Below are 24491 nucleotides of genomic sequence, written 5' to 3'. Positions count from 1 at the left end.
GCCAAAGCTGCTTCATTTAGTCCCACTCTCCCAGCACTCTGAATAGAAGGAATGCTCTGCTATAGATTTTATTCCTCTGCTTTGTTACACAGCTTTCCGGGGGTTTTTATCCTTCTTTGTTCTTTGTTTAACATTGTAACATTTCCTGGCACTTAGCAAGATTATTAAAACATTGCTGATTTTATCTTGTTATTCATTACTGAAAGCAGAGCTAGTAAAATCCTGAGTGTTGCTTCAGAATCATAAGGTTTGCATTAACTTCAGTATTTCAAATTTGACTGTAAAAACTGAAAAAAAAATGTAAGTCTTCATCATGCACATTGTGACATGACAGCTGTATCCTGGGCTGCATCCAAAGCAGAGTGGCGAGTCGATTCTGCCCCTCTGCAGGCTCTGATGACACTCCAGCAGGAGTGCTGCATCCAGCTCTGGGGGCCCCAAAGTAAGGAGGATGTGAACCTGTTGAATGAGTCCAGAGGAGGCTATGAAGATGATCAGAGAGCTGCAGCTGTCTCCTATGAAAAAAAACTGAAAGAGCTGGAGGTCTTGAGCCTGGAGGACAGAAGGCTCTAGGGAGACCTTTTTGTAGCCTTTCAGTAGCTAACAGAGTCTTACAAGAAAGATAGGGAAAAGTTTTCACCAAGGTCTGTAGTCACAGGAAAAGGTCAATGGTTTTAAACTGAAAAAGGTGGATTTTGACTGTGTATTAGGAAGATTTTTTTTTTTTTTTACTGTAAGGGAGATTAAATGCTGGAACAAGTTGCCCAGAAGTTTTGGATGCCCCATCCCCCAGTGTTCAAGACAAGGCTGGATGGGGCCCTGAGCAACTTGGGCTGGTAGAAGGTGTCCCTGCCTATGGCATAGGGGTTTTGACCTGGATGATATTTAAAGGTCCCTTCCAGCCCAAACCACTATGATCCATTGTGGCTGCTGAGAGCCTGATGTAATTCTTATGTGTGCAATAATCATTTTGTAACAGTGAGATTATTTCAAGAGTGTATCCTCTGAACAGTGATAGAAGGCAATGAACTCGTTTTCCAGAGTCACCGTGTAATTCACTCTCTGTCTTGCATTATGGCTGAAGTAAAAGCATAATTTCATGTGTTGTTTCTTCTTTCACTGCAAAAGCATAAGTCACTTTAATTTCAATTCCACAAAAGCTTAAATTGATCTATGCAGGGGCAGATGTGCTGTTATTATTCACCATCTCCTCCATCTCTAAGCCTCTTCCTTTAACCACTTTTTGACCAGAGCCTGTGGTGCAAAGGCATAAAACCTTGATCCTCGGGCACTATTTCTGGGTAAAATAGTATGATACTGCCAAATTGAGAGAAATGCAACAAGGTACAGAGGCTCCTGTAGATACCAAACTCCAGAATTGCTTGGTATGCAACTCTTCACAAAATGCTGTTAACATTTTGGGCTAAAATACTTCATAGAAGACATTTGCAAATGACTAAAACAAAGTTTTTAGAAACTAATTACACAGTCTGGTTTGTGTAAGTATTCCAAGCTTTTTCTGCCAACAAATCTGCTGATATACTTTGCTAGTCTCTTCCTGAAATTTTCTTTGCTTCTACTTGCAACCTCATAAAATCCCTTGTCCTACAGCCAAAAGGGTCATTAGCAATGGCTTCCTAAGCTCTGAAGAAGTAGGGGAGTTTTGGCTCGTGTGGTTTTTTTGGCTACTAACAAGCAGTAGGTATCACCCTTAATTTACAGTCATTAGAGGATGCAGAAGTGCTACACCCACCCTTTCTACATGTAATTCAAATGAGATTTGTATCAGAGCTCAGCCAGATATCTCAGCACGCCCCTCCTAAGTTATGCCCTGGCAGGTGGAAGGAATCAGCTCCTCTAATTCCTTTGATGCTTTACTACCTTTTGTTTCATAAAATGTTCACTCTTTCCTGAAAATATTTTGGATAATTAGGCTTGTATATTTTTAAAGTCCTAGAAAAATAATTCCTATTCAAAATGTATGTATTGTCTTTTTTGTTGCTGTTTTTTCAAAGTATATCTGCCTCTGTTGTATTACCCAGTCTAAGAACGTCTTACACTGGGTAATACAACAATGCAATAAACTTCTTCCCTTCCATCTTCAGTTTCCTCACTGGTGTGTATGATCACATCGGCTGCTCAGATATGTAATGTGGGGGCTCAAAACTTTGTAATCACCTTAAAAATAGACACAGACAAGTCTGTAGCTACTTTCTTCCTATTTTCATCTGGTTTATTGGAAAGGATTTGGTTAAAGGGAAACCTAAGTTAAAACCTTTTTGTTGACTGGTTTTAAATAGAAAAATGAAGTACCAAGGGTTGCAACTCCCATGCAATCCAAATGAATCAATAAAGCAGAATTATTTGGTCATTTCCTCTGTGTAAATCTGAAATTGCCTATTTGCCATGGCTGATAGTTTCAGTTTGTTAACACAGCACACACTCAAGATGCAGTTCACAATCTCCACCAGGCGAGATAATGGAAACTGTGATCTGTCACAATAACTGAGTAGTCATCACACAACTGAGCATTTGGGTTTCCAAGACTCCCAAAATGAATTAGATAAGCTGCAAGTGCCCTAGATACCTGCGGTTTTAATGTTGCAATATCTTTATGTGCCTGACACCAGAAACTGAGAATATGGAATTTTTATTTCTCAGGGGATTCCTATATGAAAAGGAAGGTTAGACAAAACATTGTGGTACTGTACAAAGGTAGGCCACAGGGAGTGCAGGAGTAGAAGACAGTAGATACATCTCTTGCCTTGCCTCAACTCCCTGGACACTTGACTAGAGGATGTAAGAAGACCTGTCTCTCTGCCTGGGACCGATGATCACCAGTTTTTGGCACATGAGAAATAACTGAGCAGCAATCACGATTTTTGTTGGAAGTAGCAGGAGATCCTGGTTCCACTTAAACCATTTCAAGACTATTGTGGGCTAATGGCTAGAGAATATTCTGGGGAAATAGGAGGGACTGGCTCTACTCCCATCTCAGGCATGGGGATTAAACACCTGGCATTTCTTCTCCTGGTGGGGTTATAACTACAGTTCAAGTTTGCACAAGACCTGGAATTGTAGAAGGGTGATGTACGGCTCACTCCTGGCCCAAAGCAGTAGCCTAAATTAGGAACCCAGGGGTAAAATTCCCACTGGGAGTGAGGGGATAATTTTAATACTTTCCTCAAAACTGTCTGCGTGTTAGGCTACACACACCTACCTGCAACTTCCTCCCTGGACCCAAAATCCTTAAACACTCAGCAGCAGGATCTGCTGGCTTGCCTGTGCCTTGCTCAGTGGTGTGTGCCCAGTGTTTCCCAGTCCAGTGTCAATGCAGGCAGAGCAGGTTGGTGCCTTCTGTGATGAGTGGCAAGGCACTCCCCAGGAGGGTCTGCAAGCCTTATCTAAATAAGAAAACATAGAGACCTTGTGGTTTGAGGTGTGTACCCAGCTAGTTACCCTGAGAAAGCTGCATGGGGTGGAAAAGAAGCTCCCAAAGAAACTTGCAGCCTAGTAGGGAGGTTGCAAGAGACATTTCAAAAATTCTGAGTATAACAAGCACACTGAGAAAGAGATTTTTGTATTGCACTTCTGTACTTAGCCACTCCTCAAATTCCTATTTTGAAAACCATTTTTAAAACCATTTCTTTATCTAAAGATATGTCAGATTTTAAAATTGTGCAGCTGAAAACTAATTTCCTGATCTCTTCATAGTGTGGTCCTATAGTGTGGCTGTGGAGTTAGCACAAGTCAGGTGGTCCTGAGCAGGAGGAGAAGGCATGGAGAACCTCCTGTGGGTACTGCCCACGTGTGCTTGAGTCGTGGTGTGAGCACACACTGGGGAACAGACTCATTTCTGCTTCCTCGCTCTGTTCCTGACAGCACAGCTCCAGAGCTGCCCAGCCATCCTTCAGCTGCAAGCAGGCTGCCCATGGGCTGTAGTGTCCATGTGAAAAAAGTTGATCCTTCTAACACAAAAGACACAAAACAGCAGGCACTTGAGCATACTGCTTTGCACATCCCAGCCTGTCTGGCATGTCATACCTGAACCTGGATCACTGGAGATGGGGTCAGAGCCATGGAGGTGTTGGTTTCTTCCTCTGTCTGGAGGCTGACAGGGTCCATCTCCTGGGGTTCCCCTTGTGTGAATCTTTCTGCCTCCCTGTTGTTTCTGCCCTGCCCATTTACCAGTATTTTGTATTTGCATGTACCTTTTAATTTCAATGAGATCAGCCAATGATCAATTCAGCCAATTTCAATTGATCAATTGAGCCCATGTCAATGATGCCAGCCTAAGTGTGCTGTAGTGTTATGGGCCAGTCTTATAGCTAAAAGTACAAAAAAAATCTTCTTGGTCAAGGGCTTTATAGTTTGATAGTTAAAATATCCTTGTTCAACTATTCTTTACATTTTTGCCAGTGGAAAATATTTCTGTGAAAAAGAAAAAACGTGCTGGATTTTATCTGGCATGTAAGCCATTCCTGTGGTTCGAGCTGGCTAAAATAAAAAATTACTATAAATAAATAGACTAGCTAAGATTCAGCATGGGAAATAGCTCTTACTCATTTACTCATATGGAGTATTATATAGTGCAGTCATTTAGTTAACACAAGGGAAAATAATGTATTAAATATTTTACAGATTTTTTTTTAATTAGGAGAGACAGGAGCAAGAAATATTTTAAATAGCTCTTTCAATACACAATAACAAATGTTCACAAAATCTCATGAGGATAAGATTTACCTGCATCTACAGCTGTAACCCAGCCTGGTGCTGCAGGCACTCTTGGCACAAAGTGCAGGAAAAGTAGACATACAGGAGGTAAATTCAGCTGATTTTGATCTTGTTTATGCTTTCTAGTTCACAGTATTGTGTTAATCTCTGTGCCCTTGATAGGAACTGTTGTGTATTTTAAAGCTATTGATAGTATGTAAGATAAAGTGCTCCTTTTGCCTACTTGATACTAAATCCCTACAGATGCAGCAGAAGTGATGATGCTAACAAGAACAGAGGCACCCACTAGACTGGCTTTACACCATGCTACAGAACACTCTACAGTACAGTGTGTAGCTGGATGAACAACATATTCATGATTGTATTCACTGTACAGCTGTCCAAGAGCCATTGTTTATATGTTCTTCATATATTCTTGTTGTCAGTTTGAGCCAATACGGACTGCAGGAAAGAGCCTGGAAAATATACAGACAATTCCAGGCATTTTTCTCTGATCTAGATGTTCAGTTCTTGCTTCAATTGAGTTGTCTACCATGAATTAATCAAATACAAGTTTGTGGCCCACATTGTAGCTACATGTTATTTCTGTATCATTTGTATCTTGCATTACTTCTGACACGGCAGAATGGTTCTGGGAATTCAGACAGTAATAAGACTACTTCTTATTAGAGACAAATCCTCTGAGCCCTCTTTGCCATCACTTTACATTTTATGTAATCTCAGTGACACATGACTGCAACATCTGCTGTACACATGACTGGATCACATGTGCTACATTGAAGTGGAAGTGCCACACCTTTATTACATTTTGACATTACATATTTCTGACCCAGATGAGAATAATATTTCAATTCTCCTCTGAAAAGGGGTGCCCTTCCAGACCATTTAAAAATGAGAATAGCTGTCACAATGCTGTTGCTGAAACGAATGTTACACAGGTCATTGTATTATTCACTGCATGTCAACTAGACTAAGCATCCAAGTCCCTGTGCCTTTTTCTCATTAAATTCATGGGCTTCAAATGTGTAGGGTGTTCAGAGGATTGTTTGTCCAGGTAGAAACCACCTAACTCCTAGTTTTTAAGCTGTCTGAAAAATGAAGGTGTGTGAGTGCTCACTGTGTTACTGTGACTGAAGGTGTTCACAGCCACATGGCCTGTGTTGCTCAGCACATACACCACGAGTGGTCTGTGAGACATCAGAAGGCGCAATGTGCAGTGACAAAATCTGCATTTCTCATTTAATACAGAACTTACATTTTTGTAAAACTTAAAATTATGTGTTAATGCAAAGAGCTTTGCTTTCTTGAACTCCCTCAACTGTGAAGCAATAAGATTATACCCGGTGGCCCATGGATATTTTTTCTAGAGAGGCGGGAGAAGTGTTGAAGTAGGAAAAACCCAGAAAACCAAAAAGTTGCTGATCCAGTTCCCTTCAAACCAGTGGAGTCGTGTCCATGCTCTGCCTCCCCAGTACTTTGTGCTGAAGCAGTCATGCTCTCTGGCCTGAGCCTTACCCTGCTGTGTGTCTGTCTACCCACAGCCCAGCCACCCAGCTGCGTTATGGAGCATGTAATCCCAGCCTGTTGTGCCCAGCTTCTCTTTTTCTGCCACATGGGCTTGTTCATTTGGCTAGAGATTACTCAAACCCTGGCTTTCCCTAGCTCCACAAATATGTCTTTTGAGCTGCTATTACACTTATTTGTAAACTGTATCTTTCTGGGTTTTGCCAAGTCAGATTGTTCATTGGTCTGCAGCTCTATATTATGTCAGAAGTAGCTGAAAAAGGACAACCAAGTTAACCTCAGCTGGCAAAGACACAGGTTTTAACACAGATCTGCTGCTGGTGACCCAGTAACATGGAGCTGTACCCCACACTATCTGTACTCACCACCAGGGATTCACAGAGGAGACTAAAATTAAAGTGTACCAACCTCCAAGTAGATCAAACCTGAGCACATGTAAGACTGGGGGTGCTCAAACAACCACACACAGAGTCTAGACTGTTTAAAAATGTGCTCATGCATACACAAAGACAAGGAATTTATCGTAAAAGTCCAATAATGCTTTTATTTTTGTTGTTTAATTCCCAGAAAGGTCATCTGCAACGTGTCTCTCCAAGAAGACTCCACAATGAGAAAAACAACCCAGAGTTGCTTCTTACTCATCATCCTTCTAACTGTAAGTACATGAAAACTAAACTGCTCATGACACCCACTGTGTTTAAACTTGTGATGATGTTGAGAAAAATGAGTACCAAGTTATACTTGTTATACTCCACAGGTGAAGGAAGAGTTTCCTTATTAATAAATTTCAAAAGAAGATTAATAAGATTACCTAATAAAAGTTTGAACTTGAAAACATTGTTTCTTGGTGAGACAGAACTGCAAGTCTGAAGAGGGTTATGCATATGAATTTTTATTTCTGTGTTTTACAGGCTACAGCATGTAATGGGAACATGTGTGTTTGAAAACTGCCTTTAATGTTCTTCCGTGAGACAAACTGACTTAAATAGTGACGGATTTTCACTGTTTATAGTTGATCTGCTACTAGAAAAGCAACCAAAATGAAAAATAATCTTATAAGTCTATTTATTACTTCAAATGTTATTTTCAACTGTTTTATATCAACATTACATTTATTTTAATGTAGGCAACATGGCTGAGCAATTGTGGTTCTAAACATGTAGTAAATTAATTTCTGCCTGGTTAAATACCTCTCACATAAATTGAATCCTTTTGTTGAACTCTACTTGTGAAACCTCAAATTATTATTGATCATCATAAAATCATAGATATTACAGGCAGTCAGAATTGAGAATACTACCCAGAACCTAAGTTACAGAATGAGCATATGTCTGAGTGATGCTGCTGGGAGCAAGCACCTCACTACCCTGGTGTGGTACGAGTAATTTGCATGATGCCTGCCACCTTATTCCCCATCTAACTCTAGCCCTGTGCTCCTGAAGAAAGCTTTCTTTTTCTTCTTCTTCTTCTTCTTCTTCTTCTTCTTCTTCTTCTTCTTCTTCTTCTTCTTCTTCTTCTTCTTCTTCTTCTTCTTCTTCTTCTCCTTCTTCTTTCTCCTTCTTTCTCCTTCCTCTGTTTTGTTGGTTAGCTCCTCCTGCCCCTCTGGTTCTCATCTTCTTCTTTAACATCTGAATGTGAAATACCTCTGTCCATCTCCTCATCAAATCCCTTTGTAGAAGCAAAAGAAACTCGCATGCTGTCGAAAATATGTTGGAGACCATAAGCAACTGCTCTACCTGGTTTACTTATTGGTTTGTACCTCTCCTCTCAGCCTAGCAGACTTTGTCCACAATGCTGTTTGCCACTTAAATTCATATAGATAAAAAAGGAAAGGAAAGTAGAGAACAGTAAGAGAATGATGGATAGAAGGAGATAAAAAGAAAATTAAATGAGATCATGGGGAATCCAGGAGAACTGCAAAAAACACATTACTTCAGTAAAATATTGAATTCATGGTTCAGGATTAGAACCCTCTATCAAAGAAAGCTGAAGAGATGGAGAAATAATTGAAGAGAGTTAATACATTTCTGCTAACTTGGTCCCAAAAGAATTTGTCCATAATTAGTTAATGATTTGAGGAATCATCTCCATTCATAAGAACAGTCTTCTAACCTGAGGTATACTAGAGTATTCTGGTGTTTGTGACCATTTGGGTTGGTTGTTCTACCTATCTTCCAAGGGTACATGTGACTGCACTGGCTGTGAAATTACCCATGGTCAGAAATGTCTGCAACAAAGAGACTGAGAGAGACCAGGTTTCTTCTGGTTTGAATCTCATCTGATTTGCATAGCTTGATAGGGGTCTTGACAGAGAACAGCAGTACTTCCTATAAAAAGCCAATGCCAAATGAAGAAATAGATCCAGCTTATTTTGCTCCCAGTCAAGTGACAGGACTGTAAATATTCTGATAACTAAAATTGTCAACAGCGCTTCTGAGCACTTGAGGTACTTTGACCTACAGCATGGGTTTGTAGGTCAGCCCTGGAGGACTGATGCTTGCCCTGTTGTCCCCAGATATTTTAAATCTCTCACCCATGAGAGCATGTGTGCAATGTTAGATCTGTGCTCATTCCTGCAGCACTCCTGGGGGAGGATTTCTTTTAAAAACTATTCAGTGAGATCCACATCTACATTCATTTTAAATATCTTTGCACCAAAGAGCACTTAATATTCTGACTTCAATGGAAAACTTAACTTACATTTTCACTCTTCCAATCTCAATGTGATTTCCTTCCCCACTGCAGTGGGCATACTGTGCTCTACTTTGACATCTCTTAGTTTAATTTCCCTTTTGGTAGGGAAGAAGCCACAGTCACAGAAGTAGACCACAAACAAGCTCTTTCCATCATGAAACTTATGCACAATACTGCAGTGAGATTAAATGTGAAAAATATTTTGCCCCAGTCATTTTTCCAAAAACTTCCCCATCTGCAGATGGTAGAAGCCATTCATTTTTTGTGTTTTATTTATGGTTTGTAATGGGTAAAGGGTGTCTCTCTTTCAAAAAGGCTGTTCCCACTCTGTTGGCTCTTCAAATCACTCCTTTGTTCCAAGAACTGTGACACATGTCAGCCACAATCTGAGGCTGAGGAAAATACAGTAATTAAGGTGATTTGCAACACAGATGGGAATGATCTCCCATCCCTCTCCTCTACCCACCCCACAAGACACCCTCTAGATCTCTTTTCTTTGATGACTTTTGTGGTCTTCTGTCATCCTGTCATTTGTGACCTGCACTCCCAGTGGGTCACTGTGAGCTGTTGCAAAGCAACACAGCCCTGAGGTCTTTGTTTTCTCCTCTGGGCTCCAGGCTCTCTGTTTGTGCTCTTTGGTTCACTGTAGGTGCTAGTGGTTCCCCTGTGGTGGTTACCCCTATGGGGAGACCCTTACCTGAAATCTCTTTTCTTAGTGTAGCTGTGATCCCCTAACACAATCTCAGAGTTGGAGTACACCCTCTGTATAGAGTTAGTGCTTTGCAGAAGCCTTCCTCAGATTCTTCTTATATTTCTCCTTCAATTTCTTGTCACAGACAAAAAGTTACTTACTTGGTGTGCACAGACACTTCCTTTCCACCACCTCCTTTAGACTCATCACCAAGGGCTTTTGATACCTTCTGATAGAAACCATCTCTTTTATGCATGTATTTTTTTACATAAAATTGATAGCACTTCCATGTACAGATCCATAATAACCCGTCTTTACCAAAAAAAAAAAAACAACCCTGAAGCGTCAGTTGTTCCAAAACCTTATTTAGAAATACAAGCAACTCCCTATTGGCTTCCTCTTTGATGGATTCCTTTGCTTTTGGATGCAGGATAATACATCACCATATAGTCCTCTAATATAAAAAGCGATTTCCACTAGAAAATGTAATTCTTCATTATGTCATAGTTCACTTTAGACTGATGCTCTCTAGTTTTTTGCAATTATTGAGAACCACAGAATGTGACTGAGATTTGTTTCCTAAAGTACGTGAGCCCTGGTATGCTGGAGCAATTAGTTCATGTCCTCAGTGCACATTTCTCTTCACAAAAAAGATGGAGCATCACCACAGTGTGCCCAGCAGCATCAAACTTCCGAGAATGAGGAAAAAGTAGAAGGTTTGGGTCTCTTTCCTGCATGACTGATCAATTTTTCAGGACATTGACAGAAGAGATCTCTATTATCTACTTTATTTTCTCAAGTAAGAACTGTGCCTACAAATGGCCCTGGAAATAAGGATTGATGAAGTATACACATACTCCAATTTTGTGTCCTGAGCCAACCACAATGTGCATAGTAAGGACTAAATAGATGCTGCAGCTGAAGGCCACACTATTTTCAATTAGGCCCACTAGACCAATATTTTATTTTAAAATAAATTCATTAGAAAAAAAAAAAAAGAAAAAAAAAGAAAAAAAAAATTGTGCACGTTCACTGAGTCCAAGTCTGTTAAATTGTTACCAAGCCCTAGTCACAAAGATACGCAGAGTCTGGTACTTCTTTCCAACACCTAAAAGACTTGTGAATAATTGCTGTTCACAAAACACTGAGAATTAATTATATGAAAACCTAAATGTAATTTTCGCTAATTGCATACACTGGTGTATTTTGGAACACAGCTGTGGTAGGGTAGGTTCAAGCCTCCAGAACAATTAGTCAAGCACTTGTCACCATGATGTGGGAGCTGCCCATGATGTACCTGTTTGATCCTCACAGCTGGGAGGGCACCACACACTGGTGGAGTGGTGTGGCCACAAACTCCACTGGGCTCCTGCTCCTGCTGAGCTAAGTGGCTCTCAATGTGCATCTCTGAAACCCATGCCTGTGCAGGTACTGTGAGAACAAGCCTTTTCCCGCTTAGACAACATCTTTTCCAGCATCTGGTCCAGAGCAGATCTCCCATGGGCCAGAAGAGCTGCTGAAGATCTGTCACAGCCTCCTTTGCCTCATTTCTTCTGAGCCTTCTTGCTGTCTCCACCTCTGGCAGCCCAGGGTCTTCCCCAGCCTTGGATGGTGAGATCCCCCATCACCTTAGACCATGCCTTTGGAAACTGCTGTTCTGCATGCACACCTCCCTGAGTAACTATTTATGGGTTGCTTCATGCTGTAAGTATGTGCACTCAGAAGTTCTGAACCTGTTCTTACACAATGGAAGCTCTGGAAAGCAAACTGCTGATATTCTAAGGTGGTAAGAATTAGTCTGAGAATTTGGGAGTCAAGCTGCTCATAATTTCCCAAGAAATAGGAATGTTGTATTCTGTTCTATTCACCCAGTTTCAGGGATGATCAGGACGTTTTGACTACATCTTCGCTTTTTTTTTTTTTAAACAAGGCTGTTGCTATGCAGCTGATTGCAGTAAAGAGGCCTTTCACAAGAGGATAATCAGGGCAGCAAGAAAATATCCATGAAGTATTTTGGATTAGCCCACAGTTTTTATCAGGCTAAAATGAAAGTAAAGCTTCTTCTGTAAGCAAATCTTGTAGAATTGTAAAAGAACTGTAAGATCTGTGAGTTGCTTTTCATTATAACAGCCTTGTCTTCATCTACAGCACCTGATAAGCTCATGCTTGTTTAAACAGCTGCCAAAATCTGCCATGTTAGTCATATGGGATCTCACTGAGATAATTACCATCCTGCTCCAACAGTGGTAGAGTATGGGAAAATTCTAACATTCAGTGATTAAGTAAAACATGTCATGTTGTAGTATTTCCCCAAAGAAATTGCCTGCTGCTTCCTAGCACACTTCTGATGGATAGAAATGATTATGTTTACTGAATATCGTATGCTAATGACCTTCTTAAGGTATCAGAGTTGTTTTCTTATCTGTCCCAACACTAGCAGTTGTGAAAAGTAGTTCAAACATAAACAAAGTATGAGAGGGGCTCTGCAACTCATCTAAGTCATGCTGTGCTTCTGCTCTAAAATGTGATGTATTGAAGAACAGTAGTTTAGTGATTGACAAAGAGATGACTGCACACAGCAGTTTTAAAAGAATTATACTAAGTGAACATTTGATCTGTTGAAATCAATAAAAAACAGAGCATCCAGAATTTCTGCTAGTCTGAGCTCACCAATAATTGTTGCTAAATTACTATGTTTAGTGGAAGAGGGGGGGAAAAAAGACAGCTACAAATGCCTTCTTTTCCTAAATGTCATGTACAGTTAGTGTTAGTGTCCTGCAAGCTCCTTGATGGCAGAAGAAAAATATTTGGGGATGCTTGTTCATCATGTCCAGTATTTTGTGGGGAAGAAAAAGTGAAAGACTTTTATGCTTACTTTATATGGATTCTCCCTTGCAGAAATGGGCACAGCCTGGCACAGGTTAACAGCAGTTTCTCTTACAGAAACCAGGGCACTGTATAGTTTAATAATGAAGCCAAATTGCTTTCTCAGAATCCTTTATTTATTCCAGGTATAAAGTGGACTGCAGCATTCCCAGCAGCTTGTTATTTCTCTTTGTAATGATAATTCACTTTCTTATGTCAGTCATTTGTCACGTGGTGGCTTGGTGGTCGTATGTATGACGTCATTTACTTGGACTTTTAGGAGTGACATCATATGTACGGCTGCTAAACTGCTGCATGGGACATCACTTAAACTGTTTTCTTCTGAAGAATTCAGTGCATTTTTAAGCAATGATCACATTGATTATTGTGAATTATTTATTTTTCCTTAATAAAGAATGTTTTTAAATGAATGAGGCATTCCTTTATTGTATAAACAGCATCTATATTTCCATCTGAAGTATCTGGTGAATGGATGGGAAGGCTTTTTAATGTGCATTAATGAACAATGAACATTTAAAATTTGTTCCATATTTTATAGATTCAATATTTGTAGGTAGTTGAAGTGAAGATTAATTGACTTTGGCTTTTTTGTGGTACAAATGTGTCTTTTAAGTCTTAATTTCTAAAATAAATTGACATAACAATGAAAACATAGTAGAAGAAGTGAGTCGAAATCATGAATTCCATGAGAGTTTATACAAACACTGATACACAGATATTCATGGAACATTCCCAACCTCTCCCATTAACACAATACAGACTAAACTTTCTCTCCCATGTAGCTATACCCAAGCTCCTGCTACTTCTGAAAAGAGAATAATGACCCAGAGATGTCTTCCTGCCCCATTTGCCTTTTTCTGACTGCTACAGTATAGAGTGAGGGAGACTAAAACAAGTGATAACATCTGGCATCACAAACTGCATCAAAACTCTTAACTGACTGAAGGCAGCTACATAAAGGCTGGATCATCAGCCCACTGGACTGACTTTGGGGGATCAGGCTTTAAATTCTGGGTGGTAGACATGGGGATTCTCTTTTGTATGGTAAAACCCCCAGTATTTGAAACAGGGATATGACTTCTCCATCTCCAGCAAGCCACAAAATTTATATTTCATTAATATGCTGAAGTGGTAATCTGATTTAAATGGAGAAGAAAATTGTGTTCAAGCTTCCAAGGCCAGCTTTTCAAATCTAGGTAAACAAAAATGAGGAATAGCAATCAAAGGAAAGAGTAGATTTAAAGGGCATATCACAGATGAATAATCCCAGTGACATACCTATGTATAACCCCCTAATTTGATTTCACACACAAACTATTCAATTACATAAAAAGTGCCAGGAAATATTTTTGGGGAATTACCTTTGGAAATCTGAGTCATCGTGTTTAGTAGAAAGGAAAAGAAAAAAGAAAAAAAAAATTTGAGACAACTATAAATCTAGTGTTATTATTCCAACTCTTATCCAAACTTGCTTTCATTTTACTGGAGGCCATTAGTGATTTCCACTGATGAGTTTTAGTGACAAAACTCATCCATATTTTTATCTGTCTGAGAAACTGCTGGCCTAAATGTGGGCAGTAGAAATTTTGCTGGCAATTTCAGCTGCTCCACGATTGCCTTGTGCAGGGGCAGTAGAATTGGCCTCCTGCTTACATGGCTGAGCACTCTTACATAATTTTGTACACAATGCAAGACATTTAATCTATCCATCATCACACGTACTCTCTACTTCCAAGTGTCAGAATATTCTCATTAAACTTTACCCAACAAGAGCCAACTTCTTCAGGAATTAAACACTGCAAGTAACAAAACTATCTATAAGAATACTGCTATTTTAGTGTCCAAATTGTGTTTCACCCCTCAAAACCATCATCCCACACATGTATGTGTTCACAAACTGGCCCAGAATTGCAGAGAAATTATCAAGAAGAAGGCATTGACACAGAAGTCCTCCTGGCATCCTGTGATGAAACTGTTATTTCTGTCTTGAGTACAAACAGTTTGGAACTGAGGTATTGTTCAAAATAAGAATGGGAAAAAATAGCATGCAACACCTACTAATCACTTCAGAGAAGCACCAGTGCCTGTGCCATGGACATAGACATGAAGGGCTAAGACAAAGCTGAGGTTGTCTGAAGAACCTCATCTCCACTTTCCTGTGCTGGATTTAGGATTTTGCTTGGCTGTTTTTTAAACTATTCTTGGGGACTCCAGCTGCTCCCCTTAGTCTTTTTAAAGCTAAGGGATCTGTGATGCTTGTCTTTGCTTCCGTATTTCCTGTTCTGACTTTCTAGATACTTAGTTTTTCACTTGGATGGCCAGATGAAATGTTTCAAATGGCTTCATTGTCCAAATATATCTTGGAGGGAGGGGGAGAGGGTGATGTATACATGCATCTAAAATTTATATAGCATTATCTCTGCCAGAAAATATTTTCATTCTTATTCCTCCTATTTTATTTCAAGCACCTGTTTAAGTACAACAAGACTAACTGCCTCCATGTCCTCCAGCTAGCAGGTGTATACAGTTGAAAACTTCTGTGTCAAAAGAGATGGTGAGATGAGATGTGATTTAGATGAGATGAGATGAGATGAGATGAGACTATAAAAACATAATTGATTTGATATAAGAGTATAAAAAGATTAAACTGACATGGTATGGTACAGAAGATCAGGATAAAAGTAATGGCTTTTTTTCAATGAAGTCAAACACGCTTTGTTTTTGCTGTGTATTTACAAGGGTGATTTAGCATGCAAATGGGGAGGAAAAGTAATGTATTGATGGAATACAACTGCCTGTGATGTGACATAAGAAAGGGACAGCAAAATGTAAGGAGTAAGCCGATATTTGAACTTTCAAACCTGTCATGTTTTAAGTTCAAACAACTAAAAAATGCATGCCTAAAGATCTCTGTATTAGCATTTGCTGTTAAAAAGGTCAAGTTTGTGTGTTTACAAGAGTCCTAGATTTTGAAGCAGCCTGCAAATGAATCTGGATGTGTTTGTGATGGCTTTAGTACCATTTAGTACAGGGGAAAACAGAGGGTCATGCTAGGAAAGTGCTACAACGATGTTGTTTATGAGTGGGGAAGCAGAGGAACTCATCTTTTACTATCACCTTCAAGCAAAGAAGAGTCATGATACAGGATTGAGGCAGAACAGAAGAAACTAAAGCTCCACACTTTCATTTCCATTCACAGACCATGGCTGCACAAGGCGGGGAGGGAAGGAGGGATGGATGGATGGATGGATGGATGGATGGATGGATGGATGGATGGATGGATGGATGGATGGATGGATGGAAGGCAAAAGAATATAACTGACCTCTCTAGATGAGATCTTTGCCTTCCAAAGGCAGTGATCCTTTCCTTTAACAGGCAAGCAGTTCATAGTGGGATCATTCAGAAGATGCCACTATATCAAAGAGGACCTTGCTATTTAGGCTATCAAATTTAGGGAGTCTGCTTGGGTACTCAACTAGGAGCTAAGGTATCATAGTTTAAACTCTACCTTCTTTGACCTTAACTGTTGCAGAAGCTCAAAGCAAAGGTTGTGGCACTGAGGTATTTTGTCTGCACTGTCTAGAGTTAAATCAGCACAAGTGAACAGAAATACATGGGTTTAACAGAAAATTTTCTTGCAGACACTAAATTAAATTAAAATATTTTGATGGCTTTATCAAGTATTTAATGACCCTCTCTTCACCAAGAAAAATGGCTTGGTTAAAATATTATGTTTTCATGAGGTAAACTAATAAAACTAATAAAAAAATAAAGCATTTACTTTGTAAGTAGTACAATGCCCATCATAATGATAAACATATGTGCAAATAAAAGGCCTTTCAAGAATGAGTAAAAGAAATTTCTGGTCCTCACTTATTTAAAATTCAATCCCCTTTGTTTATCCAGTTGTACTAACAGCTTTTCCTTTCCATACAGAGAATTGTTCCAAGTCTTTCTTCTACTGTAAATTATACTGATCCTACATTAGAGCCTGTAGTAACTGAAAATTCAGTCATACGGCAGAAGATAATAGATTCGCAGTTCAAATGTTATGAGAGAATGAACAGAGCTCCTCCATACAAGAAAAAAGGTAAAAAGGGTTTTTTAAGAATCTGTATTTTGCTCTGTGTGGTTATATAACTATAAAGAAATATTTTCTTCTCTATACTAACCCATAGTCTTCCTCAGGGTGCAGTTTCCTTTCCACAAGCAGTAATCAAATTCACACTTAGCATCCTCCTAAGTGCAAAGAAAGGAAAAAGTCTGGAAGAAGCCCAGGGAATGAACAGCTCTTCCTTTCTCTGTTGCCTACATTTCTGGCTCAGTACTTTGCTGCTTGAATCTCTCTTGTTCTTGCTTGTGAAATAACATTTTCCTGAACTTCTCAGCAAGGTCACACCTGATTGTGAATCCTAAATATAAATGTTTTTCTGTTTGCTCCACTCAGTGTTTCAATTTTTTGCCATGTGTGTATTGACTGCTGGGTATTGTGCTCTGCACCAGCAGAAGTTCCACATCCTCTATATTCAGTAGCAACAAAAGGAAAAAGAGGTTTATAAAACACTGAGACTTATAAAAGAGGTTTGTAAGACATATTTATTGAATACAAGGCATAGGTGGAGATAATAAAAAGGGAAACGACATATAATAGTGGTGCTGCAATTGCATTTAATGCAACATTTCTGTTTGGGACTGAGAGTTTTGGTCACTTTTTCTCACACAAGAAACAAATGAAGATATGAGGAGCTAGAGAAAAAAATATCACAGGAACTATGAGACTTTTGCAAGCAAACAACAGATAATGAGGACATAGTTTAAAGGGAAAATACATTTTAAACAATTAAAAAAAACACTTAACCTAATAGTGGTGTTGGAGATAATGTGGTATTTTTTGTAATACAAGAATAAAGACATTTCTACTGCTCTTATCTTAAAATTTTTACAGGGATCTGTAAGACTAAAACAAGAGTTAAATGTTAAGATAGATAATCAGGTACTGATGCAGAAATATTTGGGAATGAATATAGAGATTCCCACTGCTTAAAATAGGTTTTAACTCAGGTGAATAATACCCACAAGCAGTTAAACAGGATTATTGGATACAAGGAATGACATTTCAGTCATAAATAAGCCTTTTAGTTGCTGGACTTGCAGAGGAAGTAACTCACTGTTTCTTGTTAAATTACTCTTTTAGTCTCTACCTCTATAAACACCAGATTTTTGCATCCATTGACAGTGATCACTGGATTCACCTTTTTTTTGCACTTTCCTTATATGATAAATTGCAAAGGGTTGATTTTCCATCACGAGCTGGGAATCCTTATGTATTAAGACATGAATTCCTAGTAGAGTTCTCAAGGGCAATGCTATTGCAGGAGGACAGCCTGCATTGCATTCTTCAGCTGGCAGCTAAATTTAAGTGATGCCATTGAGGGCTGCTGGTTCATGGCAACATGCACTTAAGTAATTTATAACTCAGAGTGAGGATAATGGGTGACTAAAGAATGGTGCCAGCTAAACTGAAGTTGTGTTCTGGTTCTGAGCTGAAGACATAATAAAACAAGGAGCTCAAGCATATGGAAACACATGACCACCCCTCCAGAACAGCAGTGTGTGCATATATATGTATATGTATACATACATAGACAGATAAAGATAAATATGAGCATATATATATGTATATATCCTGATAATTACCTTGGAAGATTAGCCCATGATGCATAGATTGACCTATGTGATTATTTTTCTTTATCAGGCCAGGCAAAGGATTTAAAGTTTTAAAACTACATATTCCCTCCAACTCCATTTGGCACTACTTTTCAAAAATAAGCTCAAATTGCAATCACTTTCTACTCTTCTTCTTCTTTGATATTACAAAAATGTTCCTAAAAGTTTTTCAGATGCATTTCAAAGATCTAGAAGAACATGACAGTGCCTGAAGGAATGATAACAAACTGCTGATATGATGATTGGATAATTAAGTGAAGTAACATTAGCACATTTAACTTAACTGGAAAATATATGTGCAGAAAATCTAGGCTAATGAAGAAAAAGTGTAGATAAAAATTTCCTTTCTGAACAAGATCTAATCTGGAAAAAAATAGGTTTTAAATCTTATGGTTTTTATTTTTAATCAACAGCTACTTGATTTACAAGCAGTTATTGGTGCAAGTTGGAGCAATTCAGATTTTTTTTACAGCTGTCTTGCTTCAATTAGAAAGTTTATCTGTGGATAGTTTCAAAAGCTCTAGAAGCGACTAACTACCCATATGTTAAGAGCTTGCAGTGGTTATTAGCCAACATTCATTTTAATACTTCCTCATGCCCAGAGTGAAAAAAAGCTAAAATTCAACTTCTCATTCTGTTTCACTTTAACCTGATGATCTTGGTGACAAATACCTTTTCCCCAACACAAACTGGTTTTGAATGGAAAATAACCAGGAAATGTAAGGGGGGTTTAATATGTTTCTTGTATAAATCCACAATGAGTCATGGTACACATTGCAGGAAGCAGGCTTAGAGAACAATTTCTGAGGACCATGGCATGTACAAACTCTGTAGCGGGGGTCAGCAATGACCTGTGTTCTGCTTCCCAGCATTGCTGCTTTTTGGGTGCTGGGAACATCCCACAGCCTCAACAGCACCACCCTTCCCAGAAGGGGCATGACAAGGACAGGATCACAACATGCCTACCTAGAGAACATCAACAGGCAGAGTCCGCCTGCTGCGGGTCAGTCTTGCACCTGCTTCACTGGGTTTGTAGTTACATCACCGACCTCTGGTGTTGAGCAAGGCAGCAGCCTGACAGGGACCTGTCTCTGATAATGTTGATTTAGCTGGGATGTCTCCACAAATGTTTCCTACCTTTACATTTCAAACTGATTTTCAGACCTGCTGAGCAGCAAAAAGTGAAACGAAAAGTGTATGTCTCACAAGTCTTTGTGTACCAGTGTACATACCACTAGTGTACATACTTAGAGCTGACAGAAAGAGAATCAAGAAGAGAAATTTGTAGGATTGGACCGTACATTCAAACTTCAGTTCAACATGCTTTAAAATGTAAATTTCTGGTAAAATGAACACCACTAACATCAGGTCAGTAAAAGCAAGTACCTTCTAGTTCCTGAATGCCACTCAGTGTTACAATAATAAAAGAATATATTACAAAAAGAAAACTTGATTGCCTGCAGGCAGCAATAATCCTCGAGAGGCTAGAACAGAATGGTTCAGGAGGGAATTAACACTTTTTGTGGAATTAACTCTTACAATCTTCTTAAATGTCCAGGTTTGTTCTGCAACCGAACATGGGATGGCTGGTTGTGCTGGGATGACACACCTGCTGGAAGGCTCACTGCTCAGAATTGTCCGGATTATTTTCCAGACTTCGATCCAACTGGTACAGTATTTCTTTTTACCATTTTATCTATCTCTAAAGGATGTCTTCAGAACATTCGTGCCATTGAGTGGATGTGCTCAATCCAGTAGCATTTTTGCAGCTCTGTGAAATCTCAGAAAGTTTGGTTGAAACTAAAACACATCAAGCTTTTGGTTTCTGTAGTTAACATATTTTAATTTTTAAAATATGTTATATTTATTTATATTTATGTAAATATAACCAATGGATTTATAGAACCTGGTTTATGAAAATGTCAGCTTCTGAATTACAACATCAAGCACCTCATTCTAAGTTTTTTATAACGAAGAGAAGATGCTTATGTGCTTGAAATATGTATCAGTATGTTCTTTGTTCAGTTTGTATTGGAAAATATAATTTTATGAGAGAAGATAAGCAGAAAAAATGTTCTTTCACTCTCTGAATTTCAGTCCTTAGCTGAACTATTCATGCAAATACTAGAAGTAGACTGAGAGAAGTAAATGAAGAATCTTTAAAAGGAAAAATGAAAAATCAATGCAAGTATTTCTAAATAGATATGAGGAAATATTAGATACAAGTTTAACTCAGCAAAGAGTACTGTTTGAAGAGAGACACAATTGTGTGTTCCTTGCTCAGAACATGTTGCTTCTAGGTGGTGCTTGATGGCACAGTGTGCTAAATTCAACATAGTCACAATGCCCCAATTGCAGTTAAAATCTAAGAAATTAAACATTTGGGAGGGAGGGTGCATAAATCTGAAAATTTTCAGCAAGTTTAACCCAAAATGCATGTGCCCAACTGGAAATAAAGGAAGGAAACTATTGCATAGCTGTGAGTTAATTATCCAGCACTATTAGCTAAAAGTGTTGATTTTCTTGAGCTTATTGCTTATTTAGAAACTGAGGAGTTTCCAGGTTGAATCAAACCCTGTACACATTTTGATGAATCCCATTTACAATACCAGCCAGATTGATTGTTATTTCTGTTCTTCATAAATCAAGCTGTCCATAATTAAAGAATTCAGCAAGTTGCAAATTTCCATCAGACCTAGTCTGACCTCCATTCAATCTCTAGTGAAGGAATGTTCCTCTTTCTAGTGGAAGTAGGCATTGGACAGGATGGATTGAAGGAAATCTGTTTGCTCAGGAATACTGTGTTTGGGAAGTGAGCTCATGTGGCAAGGTCACTATTCTCTTCCTGTGGAAACACCCTGAGACAAATCCAACACATCTTTGCAGCAAGTTAGACCCCTGAGACAGACAATGGGCACCATATCATAAGGTCTTGTCTTTTGTGCCCTTTCTTCACAAGACTTGATCTCTTTTCTGTACAGTGTCATAGTTTTCAAGAAGAAGCGTTGGAGCAGGGTCATGCTCATGGCTCTTCATTGAAGCACCTGGGGACAACAAACTGAGAAGCTGAGACCCTCAACTGCAGGGCTGCCTTTCACTCAGGTCTCCATCTCTGTGGACCAGTAGGCTATTTGCGCAAAAGAGTCCAAAAGAGCATTTTGGAAGAATTGGACAAACTTGGTTCAGTTCCCACACAGAAGTGCCCAAATTCAGGAACGAGCCTGAGACTCCGAATCCTGAGGTTGCACAAGATTTTTCCTGCATGCATATTAAAACTGCCTCTGAGATGTGGTCTGTACCTTCTTCTTCAGACCCCATTTTATTCATTATATCCTTCCCACACAGCAACAGCCCTCCTTATGACTAGGAAGATTTACTACAAGTCTTTTCCTTTCCCTGCTTCCATGGTTTTCAACTAAGAAAAAAATATATGACACTAACAGTCTTAATTTATGTATACTTCATGCAATGCTCAGCTTGTACCTGCAAAGGTGGGTGATGGGCAGCCTCGTGATCACAGAAATGACTGAAGGTCCTCATCCTTCATACATGGGGGTGATTTCAGAGCCACTCTCCTACTTGCTCCCCAACCAACTATTCTCAGCTTTTCCTCTTGCCTGTCTCCAGTGACTTGTTCTGAAGTAATTGCTCTGCTACAACAGCACTCTTTAAAGAAACACTCAAAGCCATCCATGGAGAAGCATCTCACTCCACTTACTAATGTGCATTAGCACCAAGGCCTGTGGCTTGTACACTGATTGCAAATCACTCCTTAATGTACAAATGCTTGTCATGAAGTCTGGCCCATAGTGCCATACTGCAGTTACTCTTTCTGGCAAGATTTAAAAGTTGAAATTTGGGAATTTTTTTTTAGTATTCCTATTCTCTGTACACAGCCATAGGAAGAAAAGCCTCCTCCAGTAATTAATTTCCTAGTGTTCTCTCTGCTGTCCTCTTTAGGAACAATACCTGTGGTCTTCTGGACCTTTCCTTTGGCACATTTCTCTTCTCCTCGTCAACACCTCTGTCAACGTCTTTGCCTGCATCCTGGTCAGTCAACCCTGTTTCCCAGTTTTGGCAGCAGCTCAGCATCTCGTGGTTGAGCCAGAGCTGCTTTCCTAGAATAGCTGCTGAGTAACTCAGCATGTGTTACAGATGTGGCATCAAACCAGTGGGTAGTCAGCCTTGCTTTACAGGTGGCTGGTTGTCACACAGAGACTTAATAAAGTAGGAGGGAGACAAGAAATAAGGGGGGATGTCTACAAGTCTGTCAGCTGCTAATGAAAGTGGCTGCCACTACCAGGTGGCCAAAAGCACAGACTGAACTGTCCTGAGAAGTCTATCAGGTTTTGTATCAGAAGTCATTATTTCCTTTGGTACCTTATTCATGTTAAACAAAATACATTCCGCTTTTCTGCTGAGAAACAGAAACTTCATCCTAAAAAATAGCAATTTTCCATGATGAAAACTGTAGTGACTGTCAGATTTCCTCCCCATCGAGTCTCTGATATCCAAATGCCTCAGTATGTATTTTAGGCATAGAAGTAACCCCATGGATTTCTGAAACAAGTATTTCATGCTGCGTTGTTTTGGGCTGCACCATGATCTGCAAAACCACTGTGTATCAGCTAATTGATGGCTATGTCACTTCACTAAGATGCCATGCATAACTTTGAAACCTGGAATAAAATAATGTCTTTCCTTTGTATTTTTTTGCTTTGACACATCATTCATAATTGGAAAAGTGAAATATTATTGTCAGCATAGGATCGAATCCTGCTCCCATCTATATCTGTGGGTGCCAAATACCAGCCCTCTGTATCTGATCCCAAACAACATTCAGCACCGATGCCAAGAAGAAATTGATGGAGTATGTCAGAAAGTAAAAAAGGTGAAATTGTATTCTGAAGAAAAGAACACAAACAAAGTGAAGGAGGACATGCTCAGTGCTCAGTTCATTTTCTGTCTGACAACTTCACAGTTAGCTACCAAGTGTAGTCCCACCTATTTCACTGAACTTAGATCAGTTCTTACTAGACAGGAATCTGTGTTCTGAAAGAAACAATCTCTTTCTCGCAGTGCACATCATGCACAATGTGATAATGCATAAAAACAAATCAATTTGTCTGGAAAACATAACAAGACCTACTGCTTTATGCCAGTGACAGCAGGAAATTCATTGTCTCATCCTTTTCTGGCTGTGAAGCTCTGAGCAGGGCTATTTTATATGCTCCTATTCAGGCAACATGCCATTCTCTCAAATTGTATTTTATATTCATATTTTAGACAGGTTAATCTTTGGTATAATCCCTCTCAAATGGTTCCAGATCACACTGAAATTGGTAGGAGTTTAGTTTTTGAGGAATTCAGTGTGAAATTCATGCAGGCAATATTCTTACTAATGGAAAAAAAAAAAAAAAAGAAAGAACATTGAGGATATAATGGCCTTTAGCAAGGCAGGTTTGCCAAGGGCAACAGGAGGAGCTGAGCCTTGCCCTGTGCCACCTGTGGGCTGTTAGGTTTGTGGCATGGGAGTCCTACATTGCCCACCTCAATGTCCCTGTACAGTGCATTTAGTCAGGATTATTTTGGTGCAGTCATATAGCAAGAGAGCCAAATGTGGAAGTTTTTTTGTGGCTGACACCCCTTTTCATCTCAGTTTCACTCTCTTTACTTTTTGGCAGAAAGCAGTGTTTAAGAGCAGCATCCACCCCACTTTGTGAACCAAAGGTGCATTTTGCAAAACTCCCCTCAGTTCTCTGCTTTTTTGGGTTTCTGTCTTTGGTTCCCTTTTGAAAACTATTACTCATAACTCTTCATGTAGTTCCAGGAGAAGAGCTTCTAGAAGTGCAATTTGGAAGCAAATCCATAAGTAATTAGATTATTATTAATCAGATTATGATTAATGTGCTGTTGCCTCTTACAATTGAAGAACATGCCTTTCCTTCCTGTTGTGACACTGTGAGAAGACTTCTTTTGCTGCCACAAAATCTAAATTTTGGCTGCTTTTAACTAATAGAGATAGTTCTGGATTTCTGCTGGTCCTATTTTCTGATCTTGAAGGATATACTTTAGACAATTAGAAAAAGACAAATCTGAACTCTTTGTCCAGCTGCTTCTTTTCTCCTTAACCTTCTCTGTATTTCTGTCCTCCTCCTTAGCAAGTTTGACAGCTGTGTCTTACAAATCAATTCCTATCCCCATACTGCCCAACATCACTCTTACACAGATTCT

The 24491-nt window shown here is 39.3% G+C and overlaps 1 protein-coding gene across 3 annotated transcripts in view; it reads left to right on the top strand.

The window, feature by feature from the left end:
• CALCR (calcitonin receptor) overlaps window positions 1-24491 on the top strand; it is a 159085-nt gene that overhangs the window by 81537 nt on the left and 53057 nt on the right. For all 3 annotated transcript variants that reach the window (XM_064410244.1, XM_064410253.1, XM_064410260.1), the window contains 3 exons: window positions 6826-6913; window positions 16467-16620; window positions 19816-19926. In XM_064410244.1, the coding sequence (XP_064266314.1) occupies window positions 6826-6913; window positions 16467-16620; window positions 19816-19926 (353 nt within the window). The remainder of the gene's footprint in view (window positions 1-6825; window positions 6914-16466; window positions 16621-19815; window positions 19927-24491) is intronic.

Source organism: Passer domesticus, chromosome 1, assembly GCF_036417665.1.
Source record: "Passer domesticus isolate bPasDom1 chromosome 1, bPasDom1.hap1, whole genome shotgun sequence".
Lineage (NCBI taxonomy): Eukaryota > Metazoa > Chordata > Aves > Passeriformes > Passeridae > Passer > Passer domesticus.
This window is presented reverse-complemented; position numbering and strand designations above follow the sequence as displayed.